The sequence below is a fragment of the Oncorhynchus clarkii genome, chromosome 17 (genome assembly GCF_045791955.1).
Source record: "Oncorhynchus clarkii lewisi isolate Uvic-CL-2024 chromosome 17, UVic_Ocla_1.0, whole genome shotgun sequence".
Lineage (NCBI taxonomy): Eukaryota > Metazoa > Chordata > Actinopteri > Salmoniformes > Salmonidae > Oncorhynchus > Oncorhynchus clarkii.
In genome coordinates this window covers 50,279,120-50,298,850 of record NC_092163.1, presented here as the reverse complement: position 1 = coordinate 50,298,850, position 19,731 = coordinate 50,279,120, and the positions used below count along the sequence as shown (strand labels likewise).

Genomic DNA, 19,731 nt, shown 5'->3' with positions numbered 1-19,731 from the left:
AGGGGAGAGAGAGAGAGAGGACGCTACAAGGGGAGAGAGAGAGAGAGAGGGCGCTACAAGGGGAGAGAGAGAGAGGACGCTACAAGGGGAGAGGGAGAAAGCTACACGCGGAGGTAGAGAGAGAGAGAGAGAGAGAGAGAGAGAGAGAGAGAGAGAGAGAGAGAGAGAGAGAGAGAGAGAGAGAGAGAGAGAGAGAGAGAGAGAGAGAGAGAAAGAGAGATGAGAGAGGTGGGGGTTGCCCACAATGTACACACAACCTTGTCTCCGCCTTCAAGCATGATGTGCTCCTTTGCAGCCCTAAGCTGTCACAGTCTGAGCTGTGCCTAGTTCTCTCCTTCAGTCTAAAGAACACACAGAATAAGGTCAGTCAGAGCTCAGGGCAACTCCATCTACACAGCCTTCTTACACTCCAGATCAGATTCATACTGAGCCCATTCAACCATCACACGGAATACCTCTGGCTTCGAAACAACCACATACAACTTTAAAAAACAAACTTTTACAACCTTATATCAAGGGCTCATTAGCTCAAATGTATGATTCATCTGCTGTTGTAATTGATATTACAGATCAATCTGTCCGTCTCTATGGGAGACATCTAGAGGTACATAGATAAATCACTGCCCCTGTCCTGCCTCACCTCTTTAATACTGAACGGCTCATTGCATGAATGTATATATTAAGCTGAATGTTAACTCACGGCTACAGTACATTGGCTGTTTTTGCATCGTATCGCAATTAAAATGGGAGGTCCAGTCCAGACACAGACCTACAGTGCTGCAGTACACAGCAGAGTACCTGCCTGGGGAGGCAGACAGACACCGACAGCAGGACTACCAGACACAACCAACCCTCCATCTTTAACATAGACAGAACAGACTGTGCTGTTATGTCATACTTTAGTAGTGTAAAGTATGACCACATGGCTAAACAGCAATTCAATTACAAAACCAAAAACAACATAGAGAGTAGCTAGTGAAATGGGAGACAACAGAAGCTTTTGGAGTTCTGCAACAGCAAACTGCTTGATAAAGATTAGCTGTGTAGCCAGCTAGCTGCTACACATTTATCTAAGTCAATCACCCAAACATCTCCTCTAGGGTACCAGGGTCTGAAGAAGTAAAGGAACTCCCTGTTACTGACCGTCTTCACTGGTGTGTGGCTCAGTCCCATTGTCAGCCTCATCGATGGTGCCTGGCTCACTGTGGGGGCTGTCACTGTGGACAGAGAGAGAGAGAGAGAGAGAGAGAGATGGACAGTCAATCAATGGTCAACTCAGACACACCCACAACACATGCGTAGGCTAACTAATCTAAACGAATGCCTCCTCCCGGAAAGATGAGTTACAGGTCATACTTGGATCTGTTCCAAAGTGAATTCTTATTTGAACTAAGGGGCGTTTATATCATCATATTTCTCCAGGAAGTACCAGCTACATGTTAGTTGGACCAGCTTCATTTAACTGTACATACTGGCTTGTACGCCATCCCTGTGAGTTTTGAGATGCAAAACATTCCCAAGCAGTAATATTGCAGTCTGTGCACTGGAAATATTCCGTTCTACATTTACTTTGGAGCATTTGTATCATGAACAATGGGATAAAAGGCAAGAAAGAGAAAAGACAATTTAAACAGTTACATAATGTATCTTTCCAGACAGATTGGCTCTTGAAGTAAATGTATACCATTCTACATTTCCAGCCCCTAAATAAAAGTAAGTATCTTAGGGTATTATATCTAAGCAGTGTCTGTAAAAGCAAGTGCTGAAGGAAATACCACCCGAAAATACCATCTCTACCTACACTCTAAATTCCCCTCTTCTCACCACATTCTCGAGCAGGCTCATACTGTAGCTGTTGTATGGCTGAGATCCTACCATGTGCTCGATCCACCAGCAGCAGTATGTACTGCTGCTAAACCCAGGGTTACACCAGCTACAGTATTACTGCTTTGGCCTTAGCCATACTGTATGTCTTCAGTGCTTGTCTTAAAGGTTTTGTCCTCCCAGGTCTAGCTGCTACCCACCAGTACTCCTCTCCTCCAGTCATGCACTTCTCATAGACCGGCCCGTCCAGCTCGCGGTGGCTGGGGAAGATGACCTCGTTGTGGATGATGATGGTCTTTATGACCTCATTGACGTGTGCCTGGATGGCTACAGGGTCCTGTCCGTCGGGGATGGGCATCAGGGTGGGTCCAAAGCAGATGGCCAGGTTATAGGGATCCATCATGTTCTCATCACTGTACTGGGACAGACTGGATGGAAGGGAAGAGGTTTGAGTGAGTGGGGTGAACAATTAGGTCATGTTTACATTAAGAGATGAAAATCTGGCTGACGGTTGATTCCATTTTAAACGTACTTATAGTTACTTGTTAGCCTGTAGAATATATACGTTTCCAAAATGCTTATACTGTGCTTAGAGTCTGGACTCTAGACAGATTTGAGATCTGCATCATCTCCTCTACTACCTGTTGGCTTGGAATCAGTCTTCAACCACAGCTTAGTAAGTACATCCTTAAACCCCATTACCTTAACCCTCAACATCCCAGTTTAGCTAGAACATTCCTCAGTCTCCCTGTTTAGTTGTCACCTAGATTCTCACACCTATCCAGCATTAACAAGCCTGCCCTTCTAACTTCACAGTTTAACAATTATATATACTTTACAGTTTAACAGTTATATATACTTTTTTAATTGAACCTTTATTTAACTAGGCAAGTCAGTGTCATGACGTTGGCCTGGGGGATAAGTTTATGACAGTCATAAATACCTCTCCCCCTTTTTCCTCTCTCTACCCTACTGATGTTACATTTGAAAACCCCTTGGTTAACATAGAGATTCTGGGAACATCAGAAGGTGGGGGGAAATTAACTATATTCTGGTAACCCGACCAATTGAACATATGCAGTGGTACTTAATGAATATGATGTCAGTTCGGTTGTCATCTGAGACATTCTCATCAATGATAAGATGACATAAACTCTACAGTGGAAAGTCTACACATCAGAGTTATCGGATTTACATGGAATTGTTGTTTAATTTAAATGTTTGAATATGAAATTATTTGTGATGGAATGAAATGTGATTTTAGCTTCTAAAATGTGAGAATTGTGTTTTCATAAGGTTAGGGCTCTGCTCAATCAGTGGCCCGCCCCTGTGAAGAGTCATGGGTTATAAAACTTTTCAGACACATTCTTCTCGCTCCACTATATAAAGCCTTGACGAAAATGTAACCTCCTGTTCCGAGGATGTGAGGACGACGGTCTGATGTCAGAATGGTTCAGATAATAACTACAGAATGAAGACAACATCAGCGTGAGCTTTGATGGCGAATGGTATGAACTTTGAACTCTTATTCACTACAGAAGTGATACCTCCTAGCTGTTGATTTAGCAACAGCAGCTGCAAACGAGGGTTAGGAAGGAACAGACAGAGTATCCCGTCTATCACACAATGACATTACTACAACATTCTTCAAAGGACAAAGGACTCGGTTTGGCAACACGGCCTTCCATCTACCACCAACCTACTGAAGCGCAGCTCAGAGTAAATATTTATTGCATTTTCCTTTTCCAAATGGGCGGTAATTTAGAATGCATAAGATACTGTATTTACGATAGCACAGCTTCTTCTTTTGTTACTCAGTCTTCCCGCTCTTTCACTCAAACCCAGCCCTTTTCTTTTGTGTAACAAGCTGTCATATCTGTTTCGCCCGCTAGGGATGTTTTCCTTTATGACGTCATTTGTAATCAAGTTATGATAAATTATGTGTATGTGTAATTCTGTGTGATTAGTTAGGTATTTAGTAAATAAATAATTATACCCAATTTTGTATTGCTGATTCAACTTGTTAGCCAGGGTTCGTGAAGATAACCAAGAATTTACAACTTTCAGATGAGACTGAATTAAGGTGACAATTAATATTGACTGCTATTGATGTAAAATATTACTAGGTCTTTAAGAGTTTATTCGGGAATAACAGCTCTATAAATATTATTTTGTGGTGCCCTGGCTCTGTAGTTAATTACATTTACATGATTAGCTCAATCAGGTAATATTAATCACGGAGAAAGGATTTTATAGAATAGCATGTCATATCACTTAATCCGGCATAGCCAAAGACACGACATCAGTTAAGAACAAATAATTATTTACAATGACGGACTGCGGGGGAACAGCGGGTTAACTGCCTTGCTCAGGGGCAGGGCGGCAGATTTTTTACCTTGTCAGCTCGGGAATTCGATCCAGCAACCTTTCAGTTACTGGCCCAACGCTCTAACCACTAGGCTACCTACCACCCCAAATAGTAGCCAATATTAATAAGCCATCCTGGTTTGGGGGGCAGTGAGACCATCCTTCCTTCCAGCAGCATCCTAGTTAGGTAGCAGGCCTACAGTATCTTCACCCTCATCTACTTTAAGAGGGGCTCATGATCCAAGCAGAGTGGTGTGGCGCTGGAGAGAAGCAGTAAAGACCTACAGCTGGCCCAGAGCCAAACTCTGTCTGAGTGGGGGGGGATCAAACACGGAGGTAAAAGTCAGGATGTGGAATCAAACTCTTTGTTCTGCAGGGGAGCCAAGCAAAAGGAGTATAAAATAACAGCCCAATAAAACAGGGCAGGTATATTACTGGGTTGAGGGATGACTTTCCAAGCGGGCCCGTAAACATGTTCTAAAGCTCTGCCGACAGACGCGGTGGTAAATAGGACGTGAACAGTAGGGCTGTTCAATTCTTTGGAAAGTAATGCCATTTCCTCTGGCTGCTGCAGCAGAGGTTCACAAGTCTTGCTGATGTAGTGCAATACAGTGATTTTTCTATTCCCCAAGACTCTCAAATGTGTATAAAAGTTATAATTTTATACTTTTACCCCATCCCGTTAAACTGTATGCCCTTAGTGTATAGGTAGTCTGGTACAGGTTAGTATATAGGTACTCTGGTACAGGTTAGTGTATAGGTAGTCTGGTACAGGTTAGTGTATAGGTAGTCTGGTACAGGTTAATGTATAGGTAGTCTGGTACAGGTTAGGGTATAGGTAGTCTGGTACAGGTTAGTGTATAGGTAGTCTGGTACAGGTTAGGGTATAGGTAGTCTGGTACAGGTTAGTGTATAGGTAGTCTGGTACAGGTTAGGGTATAGGTAGTCTGGTACAGGTTAGTGTATAGGTAGTCTGGTACAGGTTAGTGTATAGGTAGTCTGGTACAGGTTAGGGTATAGGTAGTCTGGTACAGGTTAGTGTATAGGTCGTCTGGTACAGGTTAGTGTATAGGTAGTCTGGTACAGGTTAGGGTATAGGTAGTCTGGTACAGGTTAGTGTATAGGTAGTCTGGTACAGGTTAGTGTATAGGTAGTCTGATACAGGTTAGTGTATAGGTAGTCTGGTACAGGTTAGGGTATAGGTAGTCTGGTACAGGTTAGGGTATATGTAGTCTGGTACAGGTTAGGGTATAGGTAGTCTGGTACAGGTTAGTGTATATGTAGTCTAGTACAGGTTAGTGTATAGGTAGTCTGTTACAGGGACTCTATTAAAAAACAGAGGACTGTAAAACGTGACTTATGTCAATACGGCCGACTTACTGATTGAGGAAAGCGAACAGGTATCTCATGACGATGATGACGGCGCGAGGAAGAGTCACAATAATCTGCTGGACGTGATGCGCTCTCTCAGCTCCAGACTCCAGCTCTGAAACAGAGGAGGATCAGAGAGTGTCATGACATGGGAGGAAAATAAAAACACTCCATATTAATACAGGGCAACATTATGCTCCACTACACCGCCATGATCTACTAAATACACAGAATGAGTCGACCTTATCAAGGGCCTGGCAGTCATACTGCGGGTACAGTAATGACAACACGAACAGTCCTATCATTAATAGATATCCCCACCTCGTTTAAACCAGAGGATATGGTGATTTGAGTGACTGGGCTATCTGGGGCAGGGGGAAATACAGCAAGGCTGTGCTCAGTTAGTAGACTGTCGTGGCCCCATCGCTCCTCTCTTCCTATTGGGTTTCTATTAAATCACAGGCAGGCAGACAGCCGTGGTGTTGAGATTGTTTCCATGTGCTGCGCTGCGTGCCTCTCGTCCCTAACTTACCCCTCCCATAAAGCAGTGTGATTAGGGTGTTGTGGTGGGGATTGATGATGTATCTTTGGAGCCGGATGTTGGCTTCTCTCTCTTCTATTCTGACTCAATCTCTACTCAGTGACGGACGGGGAATAATCCAAAAGGCATGTACTGTAACCAAAGCCCCAATGGTGCTATTTCACCAGCCAGATGGGTAGGGTTTCAGTTACCCTGAACACATTTACTACATTGACCAAGAGTATAAGGTAGGGCTTTAGAGTCTACTCACTGATAGTAGACATGAGGTCCAGGAAGCGTTCCTTGGGGAACAGAGGGTTTTCCAGACCCCTGAAGTACAGCTTGAGGACCCCTGCCACTGAGTTGATGTCATGTTCATTCTGGTCATCAATCAATGGGTCTTCACCTAGCCAAACAATAGAGCAGAGTAGAGTTAATAGTTCTGACCACAGCAACAGAACTGAATCAGTGAAACAATGAAGACTTCATTACCGTAAATCTGAATAAAAAATGATTGCTTGCTACACGTAGATCTTATATAATAGAAAATAACAGGTATCTACTGTATGGCTGACATTCAATGGGTTTGTCATGTTATTGATCCTGAGCTGTAGGAGAGAAACAGAAATCTAATCTATTACCAATTACCCCCAATCTCACTGGGGACCTACCTCTCTCAAATGAGTTTTTAATATCATTGACCTCCACCTGGGATCCAGGCACGCGGAATATGCCCTGCTGCTGGAGCCCTGCAACAACACATAGAAACATAATACTGAGTCTGAACCCACCATTATCCCCACACCCAAACGGCCGCTATATGAAAGACCAATGGAAAACACACAACAGAGAGCAGGAAATGTAATTTAGTCGTGACGGGACGTGTGTTTTTTCTTCTTCAAGGAGAGGGCCCCTCGGTCGGTCTGCCGCATATGGTTTCTGTTAGAGAACCCCTAATCAGTTTGTGGGGGTTTCATTAGGTCTAGGGGGTAGGGAAGGGAGGGGGAGGGGTGGGGGTTACAGGCCTGGAGGCTACACCACTTTGGCTGGAGTCAGATGTGGAGGTGGACAGAAGGATGAAGATATGAGGAGGAAGGAAGGGAAGATTGGACTGATTTAGTAAACAAAGACCAAGGGTCCTGTCAGAAGTCCCTATGCGTGATGTGCTGCCACGCTACTGTCACGTTTTCCAAGCTGAGAGCACATGGGGCTGAGGTTTTAAATCATAGCAGGTTTGTCTCAACACCTGGAGATGTTTTAGTAAATGGATTACCTCTACCCAGAGGTTCTGTCATCTGTTATGAGATATGAAGAGTTCACAGCGGAGTTCACAGCTTTCTACTGGTGTTTTGAATACTGTTAAATGGTAGAAGCCATCAGTAAGGTGTGATTCTACTAGACTTACCATACAAATTGATGTGTCGAATACAGCTCTCCACCACAAGTGGAATAGGTTGACCGGAGTCCTGAAAGATAAATCATGGCAATAGTAAGAGCAAAGCATGGATGACTCACACTTATACAGTGACTAGAAAACCACACATTCTGTACTGGCCATATTGATAGATTCTGTTGCTTATGTGAAGCAGCACAGCATAATAAAAACATTTAGCATTCTGTACATAACAACCAATTAGCTTGATAAACTAAATGCTTCATAAACAGCAGTGTCCACCAGCATTCATATGAGCAGGATTAAAATAACAGATAGAAATCATTACTATTCACAGCCCCCTGTTACAGCAAGCAAGCAGTCATGAAACAAGAGGAGCAGCAGTGACATGCTATTGGAGCTCATTAGTACGACTGCGTGTGGAGGAAAGCAGGAATAGGCATGTAGAGCTGTTTGTGGTAATAGTTTTCAGTAGGCCCACTCTACAGCACCGTGCCACGCGCCCTACCTCCCGTCCTACCAACCCCCACTGATAGTACCTGGTTGCGGGTACGGGCATTCCGTCTTCCCCTGGGACAGAAAGCAGCACAGCAAGGAGGTGCAGAGGGAGGGAGGCAGAGAGGCAACACAGTTAGAGAAGCACAGATGACAGATAGACAGAAAGAGCCCCATTCGGAGGCCTGGAGGATAAGCACAGGTCAGGGGCCACTGGGAGGGCTTGAGTTGCAGTGAGATGTGGGTGCATCGATGGAATCAACTAGCACAGGGACCTCTGTGTAGCCATTATGGGGACTATGATACGCAGTATCCTCACGTCGGAAGATAAGCAGAGGAGAATCTGTGCTATGGCTCCATCTGAAAGAATAGGGAGACACTAACCCACTGCCACCCTGCCTGTGTGCATCGTCAGAGCCAAGGGAACAGAGGAAGTGGAGGTGAGGTTAAGGACAGTGGTTACAGGATGAGGGAGAGCAGTGAGCAGGAGGAGCGAGAGAGAGGGAGAGAGAAGGAGAGCGGGCCTCCTCCTTTAGCCCCACCGGGTTGCTCATTCACACAACCCATTGTGTGCGTGTGTGTGGGGGGGGGGGTACCTTGATGAATGTCTCCATATTGCCGTTAAACAGCTTATGGTTATAGACTGAGCGTGGCCTAGGCTTCCGCATTTTCTGTGGTTTAGGGGGGAGAGTGGGGGGCCTGAGGAGATGGCGGGTGAGGAGGGGAACAAAAACACCATATGCTGTGAAACGAACACGCAAGGCTGAAATGCAGGTATGAAAACATCATCTCTCAATAGATTTCCACCTTCCAAAATGTCCCCCTGTACTCTGTTTATCAAGAGGAAATGTGTGTAGGCAGGAGGAAGTGATCCACATCTAAATGTTGAAAATTCAACCAAAACGAGACGTTTTATTACTGATGTGTGTTATTTAAACCTGATGGCTCTGCCCTGTAATTAACCCCTAAGCAGTGCTAGTCTGCGCCAGGCCTTGCTGCTGGGAGGTCCCTGAGTGGCTCTATGGCCGGAGGCTTCGGGCCCCTTATAAGACCCACTATGACTGACGTATTGAAAACTCCTAATGTATAGCATAATGTAAACATTATTAACCAGAACTAATAAAATCAAGCACACCTGCTGATAGTTCAGGTTATCCCTCACAAATAAATTACAGTGTGGTTATCAGACCAGTGGTATTTCTACAAGTCCCGTCACGGCCAGGGCAAACCAAAGTAGCACTCCAAACACTTATTTAGGCCTTATCGAAACTTATCGAAACTGTTAAAATACACCTTGGGATTTCCTTCATTAATATCTCTCTCTCACACACACACCGAGTTGGTAATTTGCCCTCAGAGGGAGGTAGAGCTGACAATGTTCAGGTTTCCTATTCAGGGCCTGCCCCCCAACCCCACCCACCCAAACACACACTAACAGCTACCCATCATTCCTGATCCATCTGCACTGCGGCCCTGAAGCCCTTCCCAGAGACGGACAGATCAGTGACACACAGCACTCTCCTCTCTGCCATCCAGCCGGAACTCTAAACACAGCCTCAACCATTCTGCTCATTGTGGCTCATCGTTGCAACACATGATGCTTAGATTTGTATTAACTCCTGGCAATAAGGTTAATGAAGTATTAAACAATGGATGTCTGTGAACAAGATGCTCCGAGAACTCCATACTGTATGATCTGCAGTGGTTTTTTTCTTTATTTTCTATTAGACACCCACTGAAATCAAATAACCGTATAATATATATTTTATTGCATGCACCATGAGAGTAGTTCGGTCAAAGGCAGGGTGTTTGAAATGGTTTAGTTAATCTTAAGACACCTTACCTCGTAGTCCCACATTCAGCCCTTTCTCCTGCAAACACAGAACAAGAAAGAAATGTCATTAAGAATATGCACAGTGCGCAGGCTGACTCCAGCTCCTCTACCAGGGCTCAGTGAAGGATTTCATGGGACTAGTCAGAGCTATTGAGAGAGAGCTGAATGGTCTAGGGACAACAGCATCCTTGAGACAAATGCATTGAGCTGTCACCATAGAAACCTCATAGGGGACCCTGTAGGGTGCAGGCCTGCTCCCTCAAGGAAGAAAAGGGGCTCTGGGGACTGGGGGTGCATCTCTAACTGGTGACACTGAGCGATGTCTGCACCGGCTCACTGAGCCCTTTGTCCCGAAGCCCTGCGCACGTCTCAACACACACACAGTAGCACATGGGCACGCAAAAACATCAAACCCAACCCAAACACACACACTTTCACAAATAAATGTTCTCGCTCTGTCTTTCTCTCACACACACACGCACGCACACACACAGGCACACAGACGCACACACAACCAACACACCTTGCTAGTAGAGCATCAGGTAAAGACAAGACATTGAGTATAGGTTAGGCAATGAAGAATTCAGTCAGTCCTTATTACTGTTATTCGTATGTGTCAGAAAGGTCCTCCCACTAGCTTTAACAGCCAATAGTTAATAAATAGAGTTTATTAGCTGGCGTTGAGAAAGGCCCTTTGTCTTTTAAATATAATCCATTGAGCATTGACTGAATGTGCCTCATTGTGTACAACAAGCTCTAACAGCACACTATTCTAGCATTCTGTTGTTCCCTTTCTATCAGTTTTAGAATGAGAGACGAGAGTGATGACTGACCCATTTCTCTATGCATAATGTTGGCAGTAGATGAGACTAGCAGTGTGGTCTCTGGAGCGTTCATGTGGAGAAACAACAGTGCATTTCCTGCCAGTCATTCCAGTGAGTGATAGTCTAGCCTAGCTCAGCTTAATGAACCCAGAAATTACACCCCCTTTCTCCAGCATGGGCAAAGCACAGGCTGGCTATACAAATTCAGTTTTAATTTCATATCCAAACATAAGGATTTAAGTGTCTCATTGTAACTGCAAGAACACAGTAGCATTTTACCCTTTGCTAAGCCCCGCCCCCTTTGGTTACTGTTGCAACCTTGGACAACCTTTTCGAAAGCCCAATTCCCCATTAAACCACTAGTGAAATCCCCTCACAATGATCTCAAACTGTGTTTTTAATACACAATGAAATTAAACACAGACTACCCCTTGTTAATCAGGAAACTATTGGAAACTATTGTGGTGGACTATCATTACAATTGCTTCACGGGAACCTGGTAAAATTATGTTTGTGTAATTACCTGTCAGCATACAGTCAAAGCTATAATCACTTTTGGAGCAAACTACTGCCTTCAAATCGTATCCTGATGCTGACAGCAAATAGCAATGTTAGGAACATACATTTGAGAAAACAAGTTATATTAAGTGGCTAGTGAGACAGAGAGCTAGCTAACCAGCAGAGCCAGCAAACAATGAAGCTTAAAAAAAGTATAATTCTGGATTCAAAAAATACTTAATTAACAGGTTCTGCATTTCAGGAATTACAGTAGCAAGTACTCCTAGTGCACTATTGAATTATTTAGCCATTAAAAAAAAAAAATTTTTAAAAGAAAACTCAAAATGTTTGCCCTAGCCCTCACTGGCTTTCATGGGATTTAAACGTGAGCATGTCCAAGGTGTCATCTTGACAACAGCTGCTATTCATTCGATTGCGATAAATTGCCCCAAATTATGGGGCGGGGATTATTAAAGGGTCAATTGGTGACTGAAGTACCTTTGCTAAATGAGCCGAATGCTTTATGTAAAAACTGCTAACTCAGGGTTTCAGTATTCTAAACCAACAAATCAACCTACAGCTACATAACCTGATAATAGGCAATTAATCATCACAATGGTGTGTTTTTTATAACTGTCTGTGAATTCTACCTGCGTTAACTGTAGATATTCATGGAGATCTGTGATTTCCAGCTAGAACCCAGGAGGGTATGCAGCTGTCCTAGCCATGTTGAGTAGTTTCAATGTAGACATAGTGTTCTAGTAATCTATACAGCTAGGTCTGATGTGTGCACCATGTGGTATTCTCCATGGTCACTAAAAACGCACGCGCGCACACACACACTTAATGAGCAGGCCTGATTGAACATACACATGCTTAATGAGCAGGGCTGACTGATCACCTCAATAATGAAACATGTTTGGTACCTGCAGACGCCGTATGTCACGCCCATACACACAGCAGCAACACTGGACCAACAAGATGGCGCAGACAGACACGTTTGCGCTGTTTCTAGCTCCTAGCCACAATCACACAAACAAACCAGCTGTGGGCTATGTTCACATGAAAACATGCTCAAGCTATCAGTTCATAGAGATCTGAAGATGACAGAGGAACATTCGGGAGGCCTAAACGAAAGAGAAAAATCCATGTTGAACAAGAGTGTGCACGTATGTGTGTATGAGTTGAAATAGGGGGAGTGTGTGCGTGTATGTGTAAGTGTAAGTGCAGTGTTTCCTCTATATTCATTTAAATTGTTGCCACCACTGCAAAAAAATATGATGTTATTGTTTATGTATTTCTGCCGAAACACCCTTTTAAATGGATTGTCGTTTACTTAAATGACTGGAAGTCTATGGGAACAGCTAGCATGTCATTGTGCTAATAATAGTAGCAATGCACCCACCCTTGCCACCACTGCTGAAAAAAATCATAGGGGAAACACTGAGTGTGAGTGAGTGAGTGAGTGAGTGAGTGAGTGAGTGAGTGAGTGAGTGAGTGAGTGAGTGTGGCTGTGCACACACACGGCCCCAGCTGGTTGCTCCTGCTGTCCCTCTCTATTAGGTGAACCCCTGGTACAGCAGCAGCTGTGGAGATAGGCCTGTGCGGCTGGGAGCTGGGACAGCCTGATTGATTGGGCGTAAACTGCTCACGGCTGAGGTGACAAGGGTCCCCCTGGGAGGGGCCTCTGTGAGAGGGGCGGGGGTCTCTATTATCCAGACTCCTCCAGGACCCTCCTAGAGGCTACAGCACAACATACAGAGAGGGGAGGTGATTGTGATGTTATAATGTTTCGTTATGATACCTTTGATGTACTTACAGTCCTCGCCTTTGAATATGAACTGAACTCCTCTTCCCTGTTTTACTGCCCATTGAGGGGACACAAGTCCCTATGGTGTCCTCGCTCTTCAGCCTGGTTCAGCTCTCCTCATTAGATAAGCGCACCACAACACTACTTGCCCTGAAGGCGGCCATTTTACAGACCCATCACCTTTCCCAGGGAACCCTGGCTCATTATAAGCTAGGGGTTGACAGACTAGGCATGGCGCCTGTCATTAACGCCACTGTGACCAGAAGAAATAGGAACATTAAGAGAAGGGATGTCGAACTAACATTGATGTCTATAGACATGACGTCCTTGGTGGAGAGACTTAGGGCACTTACCTTCTCCCAATGTCTGCTTCAGGAGGTCATGCTTGGCCTGCAGTTTAATGATGAGATTGCTGCCGTTCAGGAACTCCTTGAACTTCTGCAAACCCAGACAGACCAGATGAAAGTGTCAGTGAGTGAACAGTGTTAATGGGATGTGACTGGAACAGGCAGAGCCGGCCGCTATCCACCACAAAGGCCAGAGAAGACATTCAGTCTCACTCTGAATGGCACAAATTCAATCTGTTCCAAGGATAATCTAATTTCCATGTGATTTCCAAAGCATGCGTGTTTTGTGGAATAGTGTGATGGCTGATGGCTGATGGCTTTGATGTGCACTAAACTGACACTAAAGGTCCTTTTAGTCAGGGAAAAAGACTATGGTAGTACAGCTAGGTTTGTCACTTTAGTGTGAAACCGATATAACAGGCAGTTGCCCTGAGACATGGATGCATATCTTAGGGCAAAAGAGGCAGGTATGACAGCTATCCATAACAGGCAGGTATGACAACTATCCATAACAGGCAGGTATGACAGATATGTATAACAGGCAGGTATGACAGATATGTATAACAGGCAGGTATGACAGCTATGTATAACAGGCAGGTATGACATATATGTATAACAGGCAGGTATGACAGCTATGTATAACAGGCTAGTATGACAGCTATCCATAACAGGCAGGTATGACAGCTATGTATAACAGGCAGGTATGACAGCTATGTATAACAAACAGGTGTGACAGCTATGTATAGCAGGGCAGGTATGACAGCTATCCATAACAGGCAGGTATGACAGATATGTATGACAGGCAGGTATGACAGCTATCCATAACAGGCAGGTAGGAATCTATGTATAACAGGCAGGTATGACAGCTATCCATAACAGGCAGGTATGACAGCTATGTATAACAGGCAGGTATGACAACTATACATAACAGGCAGGTATGACAGCTATGTATAACAGGCAGGTATGACAACTATACATAACAGGCAGGTATGACAGATATGTATAACAGGCAGGTATGACAGCTATCCATAACAGGCAGGTATGACAGCTATCCATAACAGGCAGGTAGTAATCTATGTATAACAGGCAGGTATGACAGCTATGTATAACAGGCAGGTATGACAGCTATCCATAACAGGCAGGTATGACAGCTATCCATAACAGGCAGGTATGACAGCTATGTATAACAGGCAGGTATGACAGCTATGTATAACAGGCAGGTATGACAGCTATGCATAACAGGCAGGTACTCACAGTGAAGTAGAAGACCTCTGTCTCCTGCTGGTTGGCCCGTCTCTTGGCCACGTTCAGTTTGCTCATGTAGGTCTCGGAGGCCACCGATTTGATGGACTCAGTGGAGCGGCTATGCTGGAAGGCATCAGACACATCAAAGTCCTCCACAGTCAGCATGTCCTGGAGCATCTGCATGGTGGCGTCCAGAGTCTTCCTCACCTACAGCAAAGGCAAAGATTCAGCAACTCAAACCACAACAAAAAGAACCAGGATTTCCTCCTCAAGTCATCTGATTCCGGTCTTTTTGAACATAAAAGTAAAAGCATCCTATGCCACTTGCAAGGTCAAATGTGAGTGATCACTGGCATATCCCATTTCAAAGACAAATCGACCCCGAATAACAACGAATAACCTTTGATTGTAGCTGTTTGACACCAAACAGCCTTCACCTCCTAAGGCAGGTACACGGTTCATTCCTAGGCAGCGTACCAGACGACCTGCCAGTCAGCCATTCATCACAATAACAGCAGAATATGAAGAGCATCTGGCCCAGCTGTATGTAAAAGGTCTGCGGGCTCTTTCTATACAACACTGTGATTGATCAGGCTCATTCCCAGAGTGGCACGACTCGTCCATTACCCGGAAGTTATATGAAACGTTATGAGACATGATGAGAACCAGGGCGATATGAGACGGAGCCGAGGCGTAGCCATCAGGGCAGGTTGTAGCTAGCCAGCCAGGGTCATTAGCATCTCCATTAGCACCTGCATCCACTCAGAGGGAGAGAGAGCTGCGTGTGTGTGTGCTGCCTGCTGCTCCCACTGAGAAGGACCACTCCTCACCACGCACAACACGATATCATTAGGGATGTACTGTATCTACATGGAACATGCATCCATTACGGTTATCATACAAGCTCACAATCACAAGCTAAAGATACATTCTCAGCTCCCAGGAAGTGTGTGTGGGCCATTACATTGAAATAGCAATGGGAGTTGATTGTATCTATAGACCTGAGTTCTGGCATTTCAGAGACTTGGGAAACATTGGCGACAGGACGATCTCAGCGGGGTGATGCAGGAGACACACTGGGGGGGATGGACGCTACCGTGAGCCCTCACCTCTTCGTTCTCGATCTTGAGCGTGGCCAGACGGGACTGCAGCTGGTGGTAGCGCATCAGGAGCTCAGTCTGAACAGGCTGCTGGGCACTCACCTGGCACACCTGAGGGGGCACACGTAGACAGAGGTATGGGCTGAGCACTTGGATTTTCATTAAGTGTACCTTACAGAATTGGAAAAAGCATGCTTAGAAACGTTGTTTCTGCTGGCTTGAACGTGCTTTCCATGGTTGACTAAATCTACTGGCTGTAATTGCAACTCAGAATCAGTTTCAATAATGACAATCAATATCGTATGAATCTATAAATGTACCAAATCAGTAATTTGACCCCTCTCACCTCGTCCCCCATGTGGGGCAGGTACTCGAAGCACATGGGAGGGCAGAACACCTGGTTGTGCATGTCCATGATCTTGTGCTTGTCGCTGCGGGAGTCCAGGTTGTCCACGGCGTTCTCCATGATGTCCAGGCCCTCGTGGCGACTTGTCTCCAGGTTGTACTCAGCTGACAGGTAGGTCCTGAAGGTACGCGCAAGGCTGGCGTGGTAGCCCAGGTCACAGCACTGAGATACAGGAAAAACACTCATTATAGTATAGTATAATACAATAACTAATATAGGAGTAGAATATAATATAGGCCTTTTTCTTGACCACATGACCTGACTGTAAGTCTACACCAAGGGTCCAGAGTTTTGTGGCTCAGGTCATGTGACTAAGAACCTCCTGGACCTAATTATGAACAACCTGACATAGCAGTCTGAATCCATTATACACAAGTCAATGGGATAAACTCAGCCTTTAGCAATCACACGATTCAGTTACATGATTCAGTTACATGATTCCTCTCATTTCCTACAAGCGCGTTACTAACCTGACCTTCAACATGAACTCAATTCCAAATCAGACACTGCTATCGGTTAACAGGCCTAAATAGAATAATAGAATACACCGAATTAGAAGAGCAAGCACAGTAGGACACCTAGGATAATTAGCTCAACCATGGAGCTGCATAAACTAACCTAATTACTGCAGCCAAGCAGAGCAGAGCGGTGAGTGGGTTGCCTCGAGGCTGGAGGGGCCAGAGTCAGACTGCTCTGTGATTCTCTAAACGCTCTTTAATAGACGCACCGGAAGTTGCACTCGGCTCCAAGGATAAATCCCCATAGCAGCGGTTATTTTATAACAGGGTCAGTGTACAATCAGGAAGGATACGGCAGCACAGAGGTACAGAGTTTTACTTCAACAGCCACATCCCATAACAAACACACTGACAGGCTGTAATGAGATTCATGCCTTGATTTCACCAGGGCCCTTCTATCATAAGTATACTGTAGCAGGAGTGCTGACAGGCAGAATAATGGTACTGTAAAACTGATGACATTGTTTATTTGCATGCAAAAGACATCTGCAATCTATTTCCATTGATTCTAATAGACAGGACTGACTTCTTGCAGTGTGGATGCATGTTTTGATGTCTTGCTGCTAGTGACTGTTTCTGTGTGGCATGACAAACAGGCCCTTATCCTCTGTCCAGCATGTGGCGGCACGACCCAGCACAGCGAGTCATGCTCACAATCCCTTTCCCTGCAGGACGGCAGGATTTGCGATGACATGTCCCCGTTCACTTGCCAGACACAGGAAGCAGCTCCAACAAAGTGACCCAGCATAGAGACACAGCCACCAATCAGAGGTCTCTGTCTGGAGGAACCCTGTGTAACCTAGAGCTCCAGGCCAGCTCCTTCACACTTCACACAGTTGATGTTTAGAACTGTTTAAAGTCTAGCCAGCCTCAAGCCTCTAAGTACAATCACATCATATGCATTCTGTAAATATGCAGGATCTCTGTATCCAACTCTCCAACCAGTGGAGAGTTTTAGAGCTGGCCAGGCATGCCTAGGCCAATACCACAGCACCCTACACACACACACACACACACACACACACACACACACACACACACACACACACACACACACACACACACACACACACACACACACACACACACACACACACACACACACACACACACACACACACACACACACACACACACACACACACACACACACACACACACACACAAGACAGGGAGGGAGAGGCTAGGGGGCACATCTGGCAGAGTCACCAAAACCACCAGGTAACCTGGGGCTGAATGATCCCTGCAAGAACCACCAGGTAACCTGGGGATGAATGATCCCTGCAAGAACCACCAGGTAACCTGGGGATGAATGATCCCTGCAAGAACCACCAGGTAACCTGGGGATGAATGATCCCTGCAAGAACCACCAGGTAACCTGGGGATGAATGATCCCTGCAAGAACCACCAGGTAACCTGGGGATGAATGATCCCTGCCAACCACACTGGCCACACTGCTGCCTGTATGCACAGAGCCTGCACCCAGACCCTGGCTAGGGTTTCATTCCTCTAGCCATTAGTGGTCTACAAAGCAAACTCGTTCACCAACTGTAATCACAGACTTCCCAGACAGGCTTGCTGCTGGGGTGTGTTGGCTTTGCATTTTGAATTATGATGGTGGTTCACCTAGGTATGGTCTTTTCTGTCATGTAACTCTATTTCTCTAATCCAATTGATACTTTGAAGGGGAAGTGGCATACTGTTAAACGGAACACATTATTTATTAGATACGGACCAACAGAAGAGGGTGGAAACCCTGGAGTTACTGCAGATTTGAGGTAAGAGAGGAAACTTTTTTTTTGTTTTAAATCGATTCTGATGAGATTCTCCCTTCTCAATCCTGTCAATCCAGTTTTCCTGTGGCTGTGGTTCCTATCCACCTCTGCCCTGTAGAAGTAGAAAGCAGAGGAGTTTCTGTACGCGTGTGAGGGTGTGCATGTGTCTGTGTCACCAAGGGTCATGTTTCACCATCAGTATGTTTTGCCTGGCTCCCTGGGAGAGTGGGGTGTGTGACAGTGACAGGCAGACACACACGCTCCGCATCTCCCAGCACAGCTCCCTTAAGGAGCCTCAGCCCTCACAGCACTCCCAGAGAGATGAGGGCATGACAGAGGCAGGAGAGGAGAACAGGGGGAAGAGAAGACCAGCAGGAAGGCATTCTGACTGTCAACACTGATCCATTCCCATGACAGGATGTCATCATTTATATTCCAGAAGAATCCTAACAATGCCTGTTGGGTGGTAACATACAGTAGGATCGTAATGTACATCTGGCAAAGCCATTCAGTTAGACACTTAACAACAGTACTACCGACTGGCTCAGAATCAAACTGTTTTGTTCGAGATTAAGAGACACAAAATGGAGGTAAACACTTTCAGTCAAACCAACAGAGCAGCTTGTAGCAATACAGCAAATGGGCTGCGAACACTAAAACAGATGGTGAGAATATCTAGTGTAGCAACCAACGTTAGACCAACGTTAGACCAACGTTAGACAATCCCAGCTGAGAGATACAATGAAACCTGTGTGCCTATCGCATACTTACATCAATCATATCAGAGACATCGTGAATGTAGTATTTCGCCACAACGGCATTCGTTGCTGCCAGGTTCAACAAATAGTCATTGCGGGCTTTAGTGCACTTCAGCTTGTTCTCTGAGTACTTGGCTTGTCTCTGGGGGACAGAGAGAAGAAAGAGAGAGAGAGATTGAAAGAGAAAGAGAGTGAGAGGGAAAGAGAGAAAACAGAAACAGAGGGGGGGGGGAGGGAGTTAATGAAATTAAGCAACGTTGAGTTTGCTAAATGGTATTTGCACAATAACATCTGAGAATTTCTGTGCAGCCTGATGGCCTGGCTTAGTGTCGGCAGGAAAAAGGTCAGAGGGATCCACTATAAGAGAGGCTCTTGACAAGCTTCCTGTAGATAATAACAGCATCATAACTGTTCCACCCAGGCTGGCCATTCACAGGCCATTCAGAGTCACAATTCAATTCAGCACAACAAAATGTACAGCCCAGATGTGAACAATGAAACAGCCATATAAAATACTGTTTTGGTGCAGTGTGCTTGCTAACCAAAACAGACTCAAACAAACATTCACTAGTTTGTGCTAGTGTGCTCTAATTGTACATCAAGGCAAAGGGTGGCTACTTTGAAGAATCTCAAATATAAAATTATA

The 19,731-nt window shown here is 45.1% G+C and overlaps 1 protein-coding gene across 2 annotated transcripts in view; it reads right to left on the bottom strand.

Annotated features, from left to right (window-relative positions):
* Window positions 1-19,731, bottom strand: part of LOC139371041 (SLIT-ROBO Rho GTPase-activating protein 3-like) — a 117,922-nt gene that overhangs the window by 18,197 nt on the left and 79,994 nt on the right. Inside the window, exons 6-18 of one of the 2 annotated variants that reach the window (XM_071111078.1) lie at window positions 19,099-19,227; window positions 15,975-16,196; window positions 15,638-15,739; window positions 14,538-14,735; window positions 13,290-13,374; window positions 9,814-9,841; window positions 8,567-8,669; window positions 7,488-7,548; window positions 6,754-6,831; window positions 6,354-6,488; window positions 5,572-5,677; window positions 2,025-2,252; window positions 1,144-1,217 (exon numbers count right to left, since the gene is read on the bottom strand). In XM_071111078.1, the coding sequence (XP_070967179.1) occupies window positions 1,144-1,217; window positions 2,025-2,252; window positions 5,572-5,677; window positions 6,354-6,488; window positions 6,754-6,831; window positions 7,488-7,548; window positions 8,567-8,669; window positions 9,814-9,841; window positions 13,290-13,374; window positions 14,538-14,735; window positions 15,638-15,739; window positions 15,975-16,196; window positions 19,099-19,227 (1,549 nt within the window). Of the gene's footprint in view, window positions 1-1,143; window positions 1,218-2,024; window positions 2,253-5,571; window positions 5,678-6,353; window positions 6,489-6,753; window positions 6,832-7,487; window positions 7,549-8,014; window positions 8,046-8,566; window positions 8,670-9,813; window positions 9,842-13,289; window positions 13,375-14,537; window positions 14,736-15,637; window positions 15,740-15,974; window positions 16,197-19,098; window positions 19,228-19,731 lie in introns of both variants that reach the window. The other variant, XM_071111079.1, reaches the window with a different exon arrangement.